General features: G+C 45.7%; 1 protein-coding gene across 1 annotated transcript in view; it reads right to left on the minus strand.

The window, feature by feature from the left end:
* LOC119394968 (histone-lysine N-methyltransferase 2C) overlaps positions 1 to 15,524 on the minus strand; it is a 31,141-nt gene that overhangs the window by 13,907 nt on the left and 1,710 nt on the right. The window contains exons 2-7 of the mRNA XM_037662263.1: positions 11,912 to 12,007; positions 9,675 to 9,938; positions 9,359 to 9,490; positions 6,063 to 6,143; positions 2,189 to 2,358; positions 1,172 to 1,432 (exon numbers count right to left, since the gene is read on the minus strand). Of these exons, the coding sequence (XP_037518191.1) occupies positions 1,172 to 1,432; positions 2,189 to 2,358; positions 6,063 to 6,143; positions 9,359 to 9,490; positions 9,675 to 9,938; positions 11,912 to 12,007 (1,004 nt within the window). The remainder of the gene's footprint in view (positions 1 to 1,171; positions 1,433 to 2,188; positions 2,359 to 6,062; positions 6,144 to 9,358; positions 9,491 to 9,674; positions 9,939 to 11,911; positions 12,008 to 15,524) is intronic.

The raw sequence follows: 15,524 nt of genomic DNA on the forward strand, positions 1-15,524 counted from the left end.
TTGCGCCTTCGTAAGCCTTCGCGTTTAGATTACAGATGGCATCGTACGTCGCACTTTTGTTTTTTCCTCCAACGCGTTTACGCGGGCTGCTGTGCTCAAGGCAAGCGCCGTTGAAGTGGGTTTACCCGCACCTGCCTCGTCGATGCAAGCCATGTCCTCACAATCAGACGTCCTATGAAACGTGGACGTGGACCGAAAGAAGAAGCAGACGGTCTTGGTGAAGGAGCTAGGCCTTGCAACGTCAACATGCACGATTGTTGTGGACGCACACACCTGCCAACTCTTTTGCACGGGAGACTCCCGGATTTTTTAGAAAACCTCCCGATTGTGTGGGTACAGCCGTAAATCTCCCGAAAAACATCCCCAACACCCCAAGAAAAGCAAATAATAACTACAAGAGACAGCAGTTCTAAAAATTTCTGGCCTTCATCTATCGCGTGCAAAGCGCTCCTTAGGTCACTTTCGTCGCAGTACTCCGACGTCATACGGAATAACATACTAAGAATAGGAAGGTGCTACTGGCTGTCTCGGGTCACAACACATATGGTTCATTACACATGCACGCACGCGCCGTAGGTTTACAAGCACAAGTATGATTATTGACGTCTAATAAACATTTACTGGCAATCATTCAGAGCTGTTCATGACGTTGCTGCGGCACCGTGAACAATAAATGAAGACGTACGGCAGCTTTCTTTTGTCGCATACTTATTTTCCATATTCCTGGTGATACGAATTTCAGATGATACGAATATTTTTGGTGGTACGAATATTTTTGGAATATTTTGGACCCCTTGAGATTCGTATCACTGAGGTTTTACTGCATACTATATTTCCTAGGCTATAACCCACAGAATATATAAAATAATTCACAGTTAACATTTGTACAAGCCTAGTTCTAATTTTAAAAATGATTGCACAAGTTAGTTTGGTCATGAGAAAAATGTTCATTTTTTCTTTATGACATGTAATTTATACTTTTCGAACTGTTCGATTCGAAATTATATGACCAAACCACTATTTGTTTAAAATTTATTTCAAACCTGAAATCTACTCTTCGACCATCCCTAGTAAATAACGTCTGCGAAATAAGATGTTATAAAATGTTGTCTGCCATTTTCGAGTGGCCATAGTCTAGGTATTGAAGGTAGCCTCCTTTGTTGGCCCTCACCTTGATGGGAGTGCAGGTACCGTCGTCATGGAGAGCAGGGCTCTCTCCCTTGTTCCCACCAGCGGTGTGAAGAGCAGGAGAGGGGGCGCCACTGTCCGACGGAACACGGGCATCCTCCGATTTATCCTGCGACGTCTCCAGGACAACGATAGAATTATCCTCGGAGCGTCCCAGCGTAGAATCCTCGTCATCCTCACTCGGCATGTCGGGAGCTTGCTCCGTCTTGCTAGCGGCAAGCAAGTTTTGGCCAAAGAACGCCTCCTACGTGAAACGGTGTTCGAACAGAATGTTGGTAAAGAACTCCTCCCATGTAGTATGGCAAAAAAAGATTGTTGATGTGCTCTTCATACAGCCAGGGTTCACAATCTGCAATGCCAGGCTCATACGCATCTAATGATAGTACCACTGACCTTTCTTATTATACCAAACTCTGGATGAAAAATTCGTAAACAGGGGGTGCGTGCGGGAGCTGACGTGACAAGGAGAGACCCGTGACGAATTGAGTGAGTTAAAACTCCTTCAATTGACTCACTCAATTCCTCATGGAGGCCTGTCCTTGTCCCCCACATCCACCCCCGTTTTCGCAGTTGCCCTCTCCTCCTTTTTGGACTGGAGGAAAGGGTACGAAGCATATGCACACAGGTGCTAAGGAAATCAGTTGCAGCCTTGAAGAAGACAAGTCCACTTGTCGAAACGTCGGCTCCAGCACACACCCCCTTTATGAATTTTTCATCACAAGCTTCGATATTCCCCTTCCTGCCTTTTTTTTCACACAAGGAGAGTATTCCAGAAGTCTGAGCTCCCAACAAAGCATAAAATAGAATGTAGCAATCTGTATGTGTCATATTTATGCAAGACCAGACTATTCTACCTAAAGTGAATTGTATCTAGACTAGTTAACTGTAATGCTACCTCATGAACCAGTTCTTGTAACTGACAGATAGATGTGGGATTGCTACAGAAAAAAGGCTCTACCAATGTTGAGCATCTCTTTTGTGGCAGTAAATATATATTAACCTGAAGGTATAGGGGAAAGCTATCTTCCAAAGGGTTTTTCTTCTTCACTCGCCGCCGACGCTTGGGCTTCTCTGCCGTTGTGCCTGTTGCTTCAGCTGCTGGCTCGGGGGCTGGGGCGGCCACGTCTCCAGAGAGCGCAGCCAACGCTGCCTCTGAACTTGTCTCCCCAGCTGCAAGCAGAACAGGTTGACATAAGCCCCAGCAAACACAGTCGGCAACAATGTCCTTACGCTCGAATGTACAGTGTAGTCACTCTAATGATTTCTCACCGAAACAGAAAAAGGTCAAACCTCATCGTTAAGAGTAGCATGAAAATCGTGGAATGGTCAACCCTAACCAAATTCTGTTACTTGGGCTGAAAAACCATTTCCAACACATCTAACTTTGCCAACTACATCAACGACTGTCCACATACTGAGTGTCTTACACTATACTGAACTATGCACTATGACACCAACTTTAACTCGTGGAACTAATAGCATTTACGAACTGCCGACTGTGGCTACAGCAGCAACAAACGTCGATCTTGATGGCCTTACGTTTGTTAAGGGGTGACATGGTGTGTGGAGATATTTTCTGTATCTTATGTCCAAACCTGATGAAATTAAATAGACTTGTTTGGTTTTTCATGCTGATTTCAAATACCGTATTTACTTGCATAACTTGCGCACTTTTTTTCGCGAATTTGGAGCTCCGAAAAGGGGGTGCGCAAATTACGCGGAGATTTCGCGAGCACATCTGAAATAACGCACAACACGCGCGATATAATTCATTAAAGAAGAAAATAAATTATGTATAGCGCAAACGAAGGGTTTCTAACAGAATTAGCACGTACTTTAACCAGCCAGATTCGGTCATGCACGGTCTAGTCAGAATCACTGGTTGAGAAGTCCGACTGAGAATCATCGCCGCGGCCGCTGTCACCGCCCTCCCAAAGCGCGTCGTCCTTGGTTCCGTCGAGTGTGTTGAGGAGTCTTCTTGAAGCTCTTCGCGACAATGCTGGGAGTAACGAGGTGCCACAGCACGGCGATACCGGTGGGCCTAAGCTCTCGCACATATTTGAAAAGGTATTCTTCAACGGCAGGAAACTTTCCATGCTTCGGTCCTCGGAACGGTCTCCTTCTCGGTCTTGTATTAAAAAAGCGAACTCTTCTGCGGCACGGTTCCCGTTTCCTTAGGCAAATTCTATAACAGTGAGCTTGAATTTTGCCGAATAGTTATTGTAGCCCAGCGCACGAGAACAGTGAAAACGCAACTGGCTGATCGCGAAACCTAAACGTCCGAAATCAACGAAGGCTGCGTCGCAGCGCGGACGCAGAGGAGGAGGGTCAGCAAGGGGAAATGTTGGCGGCGTGACTGGCCCTCGCACGCCTTCGATGCAGAAAGTAGTCCGTGCCGTGTCGCGTGCATGCATGCATTCTTACGGTGGGAGAATGCTCGAACAGTTCCGACAACCCGTAAACAGGTTTGGGTGTTCGGGTACAAATGAAGTAATCGGAGGAAGGGGCTTCGCACTCGCAGCCTGTCTTGTGTATGACTGTGCTCGCCTGCTCGGTGAGGGTTGCGGGGGTGCGGCCATCCAAAGTTTCCCCATGCTCACGCGCCAGCGAGCTGGCTCGAGCGGGGCAGGGAGCGCAAAATATGCAAGTAAATATTTTTTTTTAGCAAAGATGGCTAAATATTAGGGGTGCGCAAATTATGCGAGGAAGCAAATTATGCGGGTAAATACGGTATACAATAATTTTTCTTGTAAGCAAACTGGTTTACGAGATACACAAAGCTGCCTCTCTATTGTTTCCGAAGACAATAGGAGAAAAGCCGTTCAGCAGAAAGTGAATACAGTCGATCCCGGATATATCGAACTCGAAGGGGACCGCGAAATAGTTCGATATATCGATAATTTGAAATACGAAATATGCGTATTTAAGGCTTTAATTAAAGCACTGCAGGCCTCGACACAGTTTTCTGAAATCGTAAAACGCGCGAACATGACGATTCGCTCACATATGCTAAAGAACAAGGCGAGAACTTCTTTTGCAAGTTAGCGCACTTTATTTCACATGAAAAAAGTCCGTCAACTTGTCTTGCTTCTTGCGCGCCGTGAATTCATCAAGTCATCCTCAATATCATTGAAGCTTTCCAAATAAGTAAATTCAGCACCTTCCGCCACAACAGCGGTGATCGACGCTGAACGCTGATGCGAGCTCTGCAGCGCGGTAAAGGGTAAGCAGTGGCAGCGGCGGCTAGCATCTTCAAACCGCACGGGTCCATTTCCGCAGCACCGACAACGTCAGCTCTGATCTCGGCATCGATGCAGTCAGAAACAGCTACGTCGTTATCTGCACCGATGAAGTCACTCGCAGTGCTCCCGTCCGATACGGCGCCCGGAAACGCTAATAAGTCGCAAAATTCACCGACGCACCGTACGCCGTAGTCTGCGGTCATGACGCGCCCAAAGTCGTCACCTGGCACCAAGGCCCGTAAGGAAACAGTGCACGACGGTGCTTTACTTGATGTCGTTCCAAGCACCGGTCATCATTTTTATTGCTACGAGCGGGACAATGCTTAGTTAGACTCCTGAATGACGATTTATCAAGAACAAAGCGCGAAGCACACATTCTGCAAGAGACAACGCTGCACAAAGAAACATTTCTCCACTGTCGACATGTTGGCGATACCGATGGCACTTGTGGCTTAGCAGAAGGCAGCCGCTACTTTGGCGAGAAGTGTGAAAAAAGCGAAGCCTCTGAGATCAGCATTTTAAAACCGAAAACACTGAATATACGTCACGAGGTTGCGGATCTCGAAGGTCATGCTTTGCGGGCCCGCATGCCATCGTGCGCGAAGAGACAAGGAAGGGAATGCAAACGTTACAACAAGGCTGCCAAGTCACTTCGAATTCTCATTTTGGTGCCTTCGGCAATCAGCCTATTTGAAAAACACTAGCCCATGAGTTAAAACCTGCGGACCGAGCGTCAAATATACCGGTGAACTGACAAGCGCTGCGCAACGAACTAGAGCAACGCAATTTCGTCACCTGCGCGCGACGAGGAATTGGAACTTATAAGAACGCGGCCGAAAAATGATCTATAGTTGTTAGGAAAAATGCACTTTCTGGGCTTCGGCGCGGGGCAGCGTTCGATATAGCAGATGTTTCGCTGTGCGGGAGTTCGATATACGTGCACACCAGCCCCATACTTTTGCATGGGAAATTCAAGGGGATTTCTCAACTGTTCAATATAGCCAATAATTCGATATATCCGAGTTCGATATATCCGGGATCGACTGTATTATCAGATAGCTAGATACTACTATATGCAATAAGTGCAACGCTGCAAACAGTTTTCAGATCGGATCATAACTAGTCATTCTGCAGATGATCGAAATTCAATGTTTGTACCGTGACTACCGTAAAGAAAAAACAAAATCAATTTTAAAAAATCTATGAGCAGAAAATTAGAATTCTGCTCTCAGCACTTTGTGATACACAGCTTGGGCTTTATGTTAAAAAAGTAATTACAGCTCTAGCTGTTCTAGATCATGAGATATGACTCCGACAAGCTAAATAAATGACCCAAAAACATTTAACGTTCAGCTCGTACTCGTTGCACAGATCTAAACTGCAGATGAAATACTGATCTTATTGGGCTTTACATGCGAAATAATAGCTGTAGATGTCAATAATATAATTTAAAAAACACTTTTTTCTTTGATGATTTTTTGGTCTCCACAAGCCATGTCCCCCCTTAACTGCGTGCAACAAAATTGATTTCAAGCTCAAGACACCTCATAGATGCCATCTTTGGTTCACAAAGACAAATATCAAAAAGCTATAGTACTACAGGCATGTTTTCCACAGCAAGGTTGCAGTTACCTCCGGCCAAGGGCAACGTCACATCCTGTTCCTTGGCGGAGATGCTCCGACTTCTGGCTTTTGCGACAAATCCTCCGATTCCTAGCACAGAACAAGAAGAGGCATAAATTAAGGGAGGACATGTGAAATAAAAGGTACTAAAAAAGGAATGGGTAAATACTTACCAGAGTGATCACCCACCTAAATCAAGCAACAGACAAATACATCACCTCAGAAACAACATAGCAAGCCAAGCAATTCAGCTCATCATGCCTTCACAGGAGGTGTTTATTGTTTTTCTCTACCTAGAGCGTGCCAATCAACGTTACCGCGTATCTGTATGTTACCCTTCTCTTGTTCACCCAAGAGTGGCTACACCTTGCAGAAAGCTGTTCATCTGCGATGCCTAATGCTAGCAAATGCAGTGCAACGTTGTGTTAACGTCTTCGTTACCCTCAACATAAGTTGCGTCCAGCATGAAACAAGACCTTCTATTCTCAATGATCTCTAGCTGCTCTGTCCTGCATCTCTCAAACCCACCCAGCAGCCCACTTTCAAAATTTTTTTCTTAACAGCGAAGCTGTTAAGCGTGGCATAAAAACAGCAGTTCCTCGCAAGAAACCTCGCCGCGTCTTTACCTAGCAACCACTGCCGCCGCAGCTGGGCACCACCCGGGTTTAACCTCGCCTAGCCCGCAAGCACCAAGGAGCAGCCGCTGCCAAGCCAAACCCACCGACAGAGACAGTCTGCACAGTCGTCGCACCGAGTTTGCCCGGCGTGGTGCGAGCCGAGTGAGAGTGAGGAAAGGCCCGCGCTTCTGCCGGGAGTGCCACAGCCAGACGCATGTGAGTTTCTGGCACTGGAGTTTGGACACTCTTGCAAGGTCTGTGACAAGCTGTGGTTCGACTCAACTCTGTCTACGCCACGGAAAGACCTAGCATCAGCCAAGGCCACGTTAAGCCCCTAAGATTGGCCAGCTTCGTCATTTCTCAAGCTTTACACGGCCAGTGTAAACTTCTTTTCTTTTTTCCCAGATTTTTCTCCCCCTTTCCACCACCTTTGATATTTTTCTTCCTGCCAAAAGCGGACATTTTATTGTTGCTGTGAAAGAACGATGCTTGCTAAAGTTGAACCCCTTTGTAAGAGACACTGATGGAAGAGACAGATGGGTATCAGAGACACCAGTGTGCCTGCATCGAAATAGGGGTTGATCAACAAATTAGAACACAGTACTCAACTTATAAGAGACGCCTCGCCTCATATAAGGGTCAAGAAATACTCCCTGGTGCGCGTCTCTTACACAGGGGTTCAAATGTAGTTACAAACTACTCGGGCTTCCCAACACCTCTTTTCCCGCTCAATGTAACCTGAAACGTCAACCAACACTGCCTGCTTCCCACCTAGTCTCATGCTTTCTGCTGCTCACAGTGTGGTCTCTAGCTTCCTTTCTTTCAAGGTTCTTGAAATGCAAGTTGGAGCAAAAGAAAGCAAAAGAAACAAAAGAAAGAGAGGAAGATAAGAAACCTTATAACTAGAGGTGTGCGAATATTCGAAATTTCGAATATTTTTCGAATAGTGTTTGCTATTCGATTCGATTCACACTGAAATTTTACTATTCGAACTATTCGAACTTCCCAAAAACAAATGCAGTCAACGTCCGGTTGAAAGTGACCCCTTCAGATTTTCAATATGCTTCACCTCATTACACTCTCGTATTGCGGCAAAGCTGCCTTTCAAGCTCCGTTACGGTCGAACTTAGCCAAGAGACAAAGTCCGGTTGGAAGTGGTCCCTAGATTTTCAATACGCTTCACCTCATCACACCCCCGTATTGCGGCAAAGCTGCCTTTCAAGCTCCGTTACGGTCGAACTTAGGCAAGAGACAGTCAACGTCTGATTGGAAGTGGTCTTTAGATTTTCAATATGCTTCACCTCCTCACACCCCCGCATTGCGGCAAAGCTGCCTTTCAAGGTCCGTTACGGTCGAACTTAGTCAAGAGACAGTCAACGTCAGTTTGGAAGTGGTCCCTAAATTTTCAATATGCTTCACCTCATCACACCCCCGTATTGCAGCAAAGCTGCCTTTCAAGCTCTGCTACGGTCGCAAATGTATTAACTCAAGAAAATGCTGGTTCCAATATAGAGATGAAAGATGTGGCAGAGTTGGGGGCTCATTTAATGCTGTTTTGGACCTGAAATTTGGGCAGGAAGTCCGAAAAATCGGACGCCGAAGCTTTTTAGCATCCAAAATTTCAGATGTTCTTATATATTGACATCTACGAGGCAGATTTGGAACTCCGGACTTGAAGGGAGCACACCCTTGTCCGCCACATCAGTTGGGCTTCCACAGAAGTTGAAAGAGGAGGAGAGGCTGAGGAAATGGCATCTCTGCCTATCACGTGTAAAGTGTTGTCGGCAACACTTTGGTTGCACCAAATCATGTACATAAATACAATTCGGCCTCTACATTGCCTCACTCTTGATGAGAAAGACAACTATGAAATATGACCCCACCAGCGCTTCATCAACCTAGCGAAAAGAAACACTTTCATGTTGCTATCTCACAAGAACATACTTAGGGATTCTCTGCAACTTTTTCTGTAATTTCACTTCGAATTATTCGAAAAATGTTTGAGAAATATTTGAGAAATATTCGAAAATTATTCGAAATTATTCGATTCGATTCGCACTCAATCTTTATTATTCGAATTCGCTTTGCACCCAAAATTTTGCTATTCGCACAGCTCTACTTATAACTAGAAACAGCCCATTTAATATTTAAAACACTCATGGTAACAACCTTACTCAGCAATCCTGTTAAGCCACTAGGTCTGCAGAGTCAATGTCAAAAGCTTATATGAAGCACACGTTCCACGAAAATGTAAATTACTGCAGTGTAAAGGCACAGCGTTTCTAATCGACAAAATCACTGTGCAGGTCACACAAGCTAATCCAGAATACAACTCTGAATACAAAGCCTACGTTTACAAGATTCACAAGATTTGATTTCTAAAATTATTACATCTCATGAGAATTTGAGGCCAACAGTACAGCTCAAATGGAATGAAATTCGACAGGAAATTCTAAGGTAAAGCAGCCAATAAATGCAATCACTTGAGAGTGCTATGTCATGGGCATGTGATCCCAAAAGGCAGCACAAACCATGATCTAAGCATAACAGTCACGACTATGCTGATGAGGGATGAACTGAAAACAGTTATGCAACAATTTAGGCCTAGATTGATGCATTTCATTCTGCACAGACACTGCATGCAAGTGACACCTTGAATTGCACCAAGGAACAAGCATGCAGACATACCGAGCTTTTGAAGTTTACGTTGTCGCTTCTTCTTTAGCTCGCTCTCGGCATCCTGTTTGGCAACCTCTTCGGAAGTTAACTTTGTCTCCTCATCTACCTCCATTTTGGGTTCTACATCTACATCCATTAGATCTGAAACATCGAGAAAAATGAGAAGTGGATTAGTATGCGGCAGTTGGCACACAACGGCCCTGTGATGGCAAATGGCAGAGATTATGGTCACGATTCTGCAAATGCCATGAACACATGCAGTGAAGATAACACTGTTCGTAACTTGGAACAGTTCGCGACTACGACTACTGGCTCGAGAGCGCACCTTTGCTGCCGTCTTCGGAGTCCTCCGTTGAGAGCCTGCCCCGGAATCCGAACAGGCCAGTCGATAGAGAAGACTGCGGCGGAGTAGTCGTGCTGCCCTGGGGTTGGCCCCCCGAGGGCTGGCGCGGCCGTCGCACTCGCTGCCGCTTGGGCTGCTCGATGGTCAGCGCCTTTATCTGCTGTATACCAGACTCTGAGAGGTACACGCCGTCCATGTAATACTGCGGCACCGTCGGCTTCTGCTTCACGGGCACTGGGGGTGGCTCTGTAATGGCAGTGCCCACCGTCGGTGCTCAAGCTTGGACATAAAGATAGAACAGGCTCCAGGCACGCTTTATGTTAATAAAAATGCCGGGCACGGAAATCATGGGAGGCATTAGTGCCCAAGGAAAAGGCTGATAATATTCTTTCACGACTGGCTGCGTAGCACACAAACACAGCCAGCCATTAATCGGTACCAACTTGTCCAATAGTCAATACCGTTGATATCATTCTTTTTAGGCAGATAAAAGGTTTCTTTCGAAACTACATTTCCATGTTAAAGCTCGACAACAGCACAAAACACAAGGATGAGAAAGATGAGGAAAAAGACAAAGCATTCCGGAACTGCTTTGCCTCATCTTTCTTATTATCTTTTGCACTCACCCGAAAGATCGCTCTCCTACATTTCCAATAATTTTGGAGTAGCAGGTTCACTGCCATGAGAGAACTAAAGCCACAGTCTTTGTTTTCTTAGCCCCAAAGCTCCATAACCAGGGCACCAAAGCAATCTCAGAGAATTTAAATCATCCTTTCACATCTGGGCTGCTACGGTTCAACAAAAGTTCCGGAAATATCTCCCACATTCAGCCTTTGGCTTTCTTAGAATGCAATGCAAATTTTGCCTTGACAGATCAAAAATTGATCAGGCTTCAGTAGACACTGTCAAAATACCTTTTGTCAGGACAAATTGGTGATTAAACTACAAGCCAGCGAAATTTCTAGTCTTTGGTTTTTGAGATTTTTCCCATCTTACTATGCTTGTTTTCATGACAACAGCAGCTTTTCTGATGTTGCAGAACAGTAATTTGCAAACACAAGTGAATCTTTATTCTATTTAGGGTGTATCTCATACCCACTCCATACTCTTGTCATTTTTACGTACATCTTAACATAAAGTGTATCAATTTTCTTGAAAGTGTTTATTGCACAGTTTCTTAGCAGAACGCAGCCATTTCACTTATTATTATTACAGTAGAACCCCGCTGATACGTTTTTGAAGGGACCGTAGGAAATAAACGTAAGAGACGGGAAACGTAAGAGCCGAAAAACAGGAAAAACAGCAAAATATTTAGTGGTACAGAATTTTATTTCAATTCTTACGAGCAGCACGAAAATTGGCGCGCTCAGCCGCGATCTAGTCGATGGATAGAAACGCGGAGCTTAGGACGGCCTTATCCACAGGAATGTAATCAACGTATGTGATTTTTTTAACACCAACAGCTGTAGGCATGAAAGAACTAAGCACACGCAATCACGACCGGCGCGGCGAGTCCGACCGCGAACCGCACGCACGACCATGCGAGCTCCAACCAGCTCGAACTCCTCCCGTTCTCCGACAAATAACGATGATGATGAGTCTACGCCAACGCGATGGCAGAAGTGAATGCCAATCTCAAAGGCCTTGCTTTCGCAAGCAATTACGTCATACACGCCATGTTTGTGCAATGCAAATCTCAGAGGCTATGCTTTTGTCAATAGTAAATGCCAATCTCGAAGGCCTTGCTTTCGCGAGCAGTTACGTCATAGACGCCATCTTTGCCATTTGAATCTCGAAGGCCATGCTTTTGTTTGCATCAATTGAAAGATTCTGTTGCTTGCGCCTCTCATGCGGCTAATATTACGGTCAAACGAGGCCAAGCTGCGTGAAAATGCGCCATGGCCGCTCTCTTTGGTAGTCACTCGGTCGGCTCCGGGCGCACTTCGCGACGTATCATACGGGAACGGTCCGACGGTTACGACGTAACAGCGGGGTTCCCAATACATTGTATCCTATGGGAGCTATGCCGGGACCGGCGGAAAACGACGTAACAGCCGGGAAAACGCAGCAGTGAGGAACGTAACAGCGGGGTTCTACTGTATTATTATTATTATTATTATTATTATTATTATTATTATTATTGCTGTCTCCTAACACTTGTAAAGCCTTCTTGACACAATGCTGTACACTATGTTTGTGCAATGGTGCATTTCACTGACCCGGTTCTTTCACTGTCTTCGTCGGTGCAGGTGGTGGTGAAGGCGTGGGAGTCTCGGGCTTTGGAGGAGGCGGTGGTGGCGATGGAGATGCCACAGCTGCCAAGAAAAAAAAAAGCAATCTACATCAAACACACATACAAAAGCCATCAACCCGTCCTTTTCTTAACTCGCAAGTGGCTTTCTGTGCATCGCACATTTGCACAACCAATTGAGGCACCAGTTGTTGCTCTAAGTACAGAGGAACCCTGATTATACGACTCTGAGAAGACCACGCAAAACCGTCTTATAATCTGGGCGTCGTATAATCAAGAAACTAAGAATACAGGCGGTGACACTCAGCCTTGGTCAAAAAACGGGTATAGGCCACCTGAATAAGCGCACGGCACGATCCTGCCCTTCTCCAAGGAGGTAGATTAAATTATTTTTGAAAATGGCAGCTAAGCATTTAATCGAAGGAGGTGTGAACGGATCTTTGTTCTGACCTTTAAAAAAAATCGAACTCAATGCACATCTTCTTTTCGATAAATCAAGTCCGAAAATTCCCTGCACGTAAAACGAAACCGAAACCACACTGGCAGCAGCCTACCGTCAGCAGAGTCAGATACAGTGTCACCGCCATCACATAATGACGACGGAGCACATTTTGTCGTAAGTTCGCATTGGATACTTTCGTGCGCATCAGAGCGGTGCGCGTCGTATTTGTTCCCTTGTGAAGTGCAAATGGTGATGTGCCACTGTTATTATGAACGTTCACGTCAAGGGAAAGTTATTTTGCGTGCTGAAGATAGCTGCATCGCGTTCTTTTTGCGTGCTCGAGGCCTGTTGACTGCGAGTGCCACAAACAAAAGGAGGAGATCTTCAGCCACATGTAGTGTACAGCAGTACCGGCAAACCGCGTCGCCTCGGGAAAGCACCTCCACTGCAGAGGAACCTCAGGGTTCTGCTTCCACGCCACGCGTCTCACGGTCGCGGTATGCCAGGAGGATCCGCAGGCCAAAAGGACTTGACCTGTGAACATTGTTTTCTTTCGGACCACGAGTTCTCGTGCAGGTGCATGTGTTTGTTAAAGGTTACCGTGGGGGGGATGTAGTGTACAGCAGTACCGCCAGATGGCAGCACGGCATGTACTGCTTCCTGTAATAAGGGCTGCCAATAAACCTGACGTCACTTGTCCGCCCGGAGCCTCGGCTGTCGTGTCACTTACTCGCCCGATGCGCTCGACACTGCATGTCGACCAGGAGAAGTTTCCACAGGCCGTAAACGTGAAAATATCCGGATATTGAAGATGAACTTGTCGACTATCCGAAGCTACTCCATGTAGATCGAGCTCGTCTAGGTAACAGCCCTGTGATACGCACGTGATCGAGGCATATCATGAAGCAATCTCAAAGCCATGAAAAATTGATTACAGAAGCCCATGAACTGCAAATATAATAAATTTTTCATTCTAAGAAGGTATACTCTACCTGTCTCACTCTTTTCTTTCTAATCGTCAACCTAAGAGCATATTTTTCTTTTGCACACTTGAATATTTGGTCGTCGTTCGATTCGAGTAATAAAAGGTGATTTTTTTTCGGGTGGTCTCCGTGAGTCATCATAAAATGCGGGGTTGGTGTAAAATTGCATAGTATAACCAAGGTTTTTAATACATTATATCTATGGGTGTTTTGCAGGGACCAAGCCGATTCGTTGTAAAATGCGGGTCGTCGCAAAAACGGGAGACATACAATCAAAGTTCCACAGCACAATTAAGCGTCAGAAGTTCTTATAGGAGAAAGCAATGCTCAAAATGGGGCACAGGACAAGAAGACAGAATGCTGCGCTGTATTCTATTTTCACTATGTTTGCACCCACATGTGCCAACTAGCCAACTTAATCTGTCGATAAAATTATAAATACAGTAGAACCCCGCTGATACGTTTTTGAAGGGACCGTAGGAAATAAACGTAAGAGACGGGAAACGTAAGAGCCGAAAAACAGGAAAAACGGCAAAATATTTAGTGGTACAGAATTTTATTTCAATTCTTACGAGCAGCACGAAAATTGGCGCGCTCAGCCGCGATCTAGTCGATGGATAGAAACGCGGAGCTTAGGACGGCCTTATCCACAGAAATGTAATCAACATATGTGATTTTTTTAACACCGATAGCTGTAGGCATGAAAGAACTAAGCACACGCAATCACGACCGGCGCGGCGAGTCCGACCGCGAACCGCACGCACGACCATGCGAGCTCCAACCAGCTCGAACTCCTCCCGTTCTCCGACAAATAACGATGATGATGAGTCTACGCCAACGCGATGGCAGAAGTGAATGCCAATCTCGAAGGCCTTGCTTTCGCAAGCAATTACGTCATACACGCCATGTTTGTGCAATGAAAATCTCAGAGGCTATGCTTTTGTCAGTAGTAAATGCCAATCTCGAAGGCCTTGCTTTCGCGAGCAGTTACGTCATAGACGCCATCTTTGCAATTTGAATCTCGAAGGCCATGCTTTTGTTTGCATCAATTGAAAGATTCTGTTGCTTGCGCCTCTCATGCGGCTAATATTACGGTCAAACGAGGCCAAGCTGCGTGAAAATGCGCCATGGCCGCTCTCTTTGGTAGTCACTCGGTCGGCTCCGGGCGCACTTCGCGACGTATCATACGGGAACGGTCCGACAGTTACGATGTAACAGCGGGGTTCCCAATACATTGTATCCTATGGGAGCTATGCCGGGACCGGCGGAAAACGACGTAACAGCCGGGAAAACGCAGCAGTGAGGAACGTAACAGCGGGGTTCTACTGTACTAGTATGACACACTGCCTGATACATGTAGCTTTAGCACAGGAGCCAATACTAAGTCTTTTGTGTCAAGGGGAAATTCCCCCTGAAACCCTAAAATGCACACTTTGCTTTTATTGTGTCATGAATGTAGCACCAAAGCATTTTATATTTTAATTTACTCCCTAAAACAGCTTCTGTACAGAATGCAGCACCATACATTAACAATTTCTGGCAGTGGATGTGATGCAAAGGAACGTACCTAAATTAAAGGAACCCTTAACACTTTTTGAGCATGGTAAGAAAATGCTGCCGATCGGTAGTCGGGGCTCCTGAGAACACGCGAGCCAAACGTTATAGCGCAGCACATGGCTTGGAATATACAATTAATTCTCAAAGTCATCAAGAAACCATTTGCTCTTCTCCCAACAACTGATGCCATAAACCCAAATGACCACTCCTTAAACCCAAAGCCCACAGCCATTAGCTGACTTGAGACTCGTGAGCTGCATTGTTACCGTGGCTGCTGTTGGATGGCACGACGTGCCCACGCTTGCTCACGATCCCACTGAAAGTAAGCTGCGCATTCAAACAAATAAAAACAAATAAATAAATAAACATGCGCGCGACGTAACTTCCTTCCCCCATGCCATCCCCCCCTGCTTAGCTTCCAGCGCGCTCGTCGGGACGAGAAAAGAGAGACAGTGCTCACAACGTGCTAGAAATCCCTGTACTCCACTTATGATTCTAAACTTTTTTCGCACGGATTTGTAATCCGGCAAACACTTGTTCTGCTTTTTATATTATTGGACTATTTTTGAAATTGGGTTTTATTATTTGTTTTTTTTCCT

Source organism: Rhipicephalus sanguineus, chromosome 5 (genome assembly GCF_013339695.2).
Source record: "Rhipicephalus sanguineus isolate Rsan-2018 chromosome 5, BIME_Rsan_1.4, whole genome shotgun sequence".
Lineage (NCBI taxonomy): Eukaryota > Metazoa > Arthropoda > Arachnida > Ixodida > Ixodidae > Rhipicephalus > Rhipicephalus sanguineus.